Below are 2,622 nucleotides of genomic sequence, written 5' to 3'. Positions count from 1 at the left end.
CTAATATCTTTTCTTGTGTTTTTTCATTCTCGTAGTAATTTGGTGTTCCAATTTTACAACCATCCTCGAAAACCATGCTGGATATTGAGTTGAATACATTATGTATATTATGGACAGTCCAATAACAAGTCCACAACCGTAACCCATGAGAACTCCCTGCCAACTGATCATCGGTGAATCTTCTTCTTCTTCTTCTTGATCTTGCTCAGCTGGAGTTGTCGCTTGTGGTACCCTATCATCACGGACACAATCTCTTGAGGGTGGCAATCCTCGTAATCCATCATTTCCTTGGTATGAAGTGTTCTCAAACGTATCAAATTGTTTTCCTCTGGGGATGCATCCAACAAGATGATTGTGAGAGAGATTTAAGACTTCAAGAAATGTGAGAGATGCAAGCTGTTGCGGAATTTCTCCGCTGATTTTGTTAGATGAGAGATCCAATGATTCGAGTACGGATAGATTTTTGAATGATGCTGGTATATGACCTTCCAAGACATTATGAGATAAGTTCAAGGTACGAAGTCCAACGAGATCTCCAATAATGCTTGGAATATGACCTTCAAATATGTTCTTTGAGAGATCGATAATCATGTTAGTAGCAAGAATTGGAGCTGAATCATAATCATGTCCCTTTGTTGTAATTGTCGTCAAATAATCATAATAATTAGCATATGGATCAGAAACATACTGTGGGGTTCTTGTACTCTCATCAATTTCCTTCATGGCTTGCAAGTTTCCGAAAAGACTTTTGGGTAAATTCCCACTAAATCCATTGGATGATAGATCCATAATTTGAAGCTGCGGAAACAAGTTTGTATTCCCTGAAGATTTAATGGGACCATGCAACTTATTTGATCTCAAGCTTAAAATCTGCAAACCAGGTAGGTCTCCTAACCAGTTTGGAAATGTGTCATTCAACTGATTGTTACCTAGATCAAGAAGTGTCAAATACTTGCAATTGATCAAAGATCGTGGGACTTTCCCCGTTAGCTTATTCCCATACAAGCTAATGACAGTGAGATAGTTTCCGCTACCAAAAGTTGTATTAATTGTCCCACTAAGACTGTTTTTGCTCAAATCCAAATTCCAAAGGTTTTCATTCATCACACCCAAACATTGTGGGATTGTTCCCTCCAAATTATTCCTTCTCAAATTTAGCACAATCAGTTCTTTCAGATTGCAGATAGCTAAAGCAATGTGTCCATTTATATTATTGTGCGAAAGAAGAAGAATTCTTAGGCTTGGCTGGTTTAGGAGTGAATTTGGTATTGGACCTACCAGCTGATTTAGGTTTAGATAAACTTGAGACAATGTGTTGGACTTGAACTCCTGAATTTTTCCACTGAAAGTGTTATTGCCTAAGTCTAACACTGTCAGTGAAGGAAGGGAGAATATCCAGGAAGGTATAGTCCCACTCAAGTTGTTTGATGACAAGTAGAGCTGTTTTAGGTTTGGTAGTCCACTTACGTTAGGTGGAATGTGACCAGTAAGGTAATTGGACGAAAATTTTTAGTATTCAAGCTGTGTCAGGCTTTTGTTAAAGGATAAGAACTCAAGTCCGCCATCCAAGTTGTTATTTCTAAGTGATAGCTCCTTGAGCTTTTCAAATATCGATAACTGGCAGGAAATTGGTCCTTCAAGATGGTTATTACCAAGGTCCAAAAACTCTATGTTGGTGAGATTCCATAGAGGCTTAATAGGCCCTGACAGATTAGAATCACTCATGTACAACTCATGAAGTGAAGTAAGATGGCTAAATGATTCAGGTATCCTACCGGTAATATTCACACTATAGAGATATAACATCATGAGTGATGCACTACTATTCCATTTGGTTGTGGGAAACCTAACTGTGAGTTGGAGATTTTCATATAAATAAAGGAATTCTAAATCGGAAAGGTGGAAAACTCTTTCAGGCAATACCCCACATAACTCTGTGTATGGAAGCCGTATATTTATTAAATAAGAAGAGAAATTCAGAGGAATGGTGGAAGAGATGTCCACAGAGTGAAGGTTGAGCTCTCTTAATTGGGTCAAGTTCTTAAGGAGCAGTTCAAAATTGTGAGGCCCAAGACTAAGCCCATATTGATCACCTATACGAAGAACGTGTAATTTAGAAAGGTGAGAGATTTCAGAAGGGATTAGACCTGCAAAACTTGATCGCGACAAAACAAGATGCGTCAAACTTGAAAACTCACCAAATTTAGGTGATATGAGTGATCTAGTGAAATCATTATAAGACAAATCAAGTCTTTTGAGATTGAAGAGTTGAAAGAGGCTACTATTGGAATGAAACTTGCCTTGAAGTTGGCTGCAACGGAGATCAAGCGCAATCACTTGTCCTGTCGTCTCGTCACAATGAACTCCATCCCATGAGCAGCAATTTGTGGTTTTGTTCCAAGAAAGAGTTCTTGGATATGACTGAATCCCTGTATAGTCGAAACAAGCATAAGAAGCATCAGGATTAATGGAAAACATGTGCTTGAATTGTAGAAGAGCAAGAGCTTGATCTTTCGGGCACAAATGAGGTGAGGATGAAGAGAAAGCAAGTTGGTAGAGAAAGATATATAGCATAAAAAACACAAGTTTTACAGAATCCATTTCTGCACTAAAATGATGTTA

The 2,622-nt window shown here is 38.3% G+C and overlaps 1 protein-coding gene across 1 annotated transcript; it reads right to left on the bottom strand.

Annotated features, from left to right (window-relative positions):
• LOC125837392 (receptor-like protein Cf-9) lies at positions 1–2,601 on the bottom strand. Its single transcript, XM_049516529.1, has 2 exons — positions 1,630–2,601; positions 1–1,479 (listed from the first exon to the last, which is right to left on the bottom strand). Exons 1-2 carry the CDS (start codon positions 2,599–2,601, stop codon positions 1–3), a joined length of 2,451 nt encoding a protein of 816 aa, XP_049372486.1.
• Between the last annotated feature and the right edge of the window lie 21 nt (positions 2,602–2,622).

The sequence above is a fragment of the Solanum verrucosum genome, unplaced genomic scaffold (genome assembly GCF_900185275.1).
Source record: "Solanum verrucosum unplaced genomic scaffold, falcon-dt-bn FXZP01000284.1, whole genome shotgun sequence".
Lineage (NCBI taxonomy): Eukaryota > Viridiplantae > Streptophyta > Magnoliopsida > Solanales > Solanaceae > Solanum > Solanum verrucosum.
Note: the sequence above shows the minus strand (reverse complement) of the source record. Positions and strands in the feature narration are given on the sequence as shown.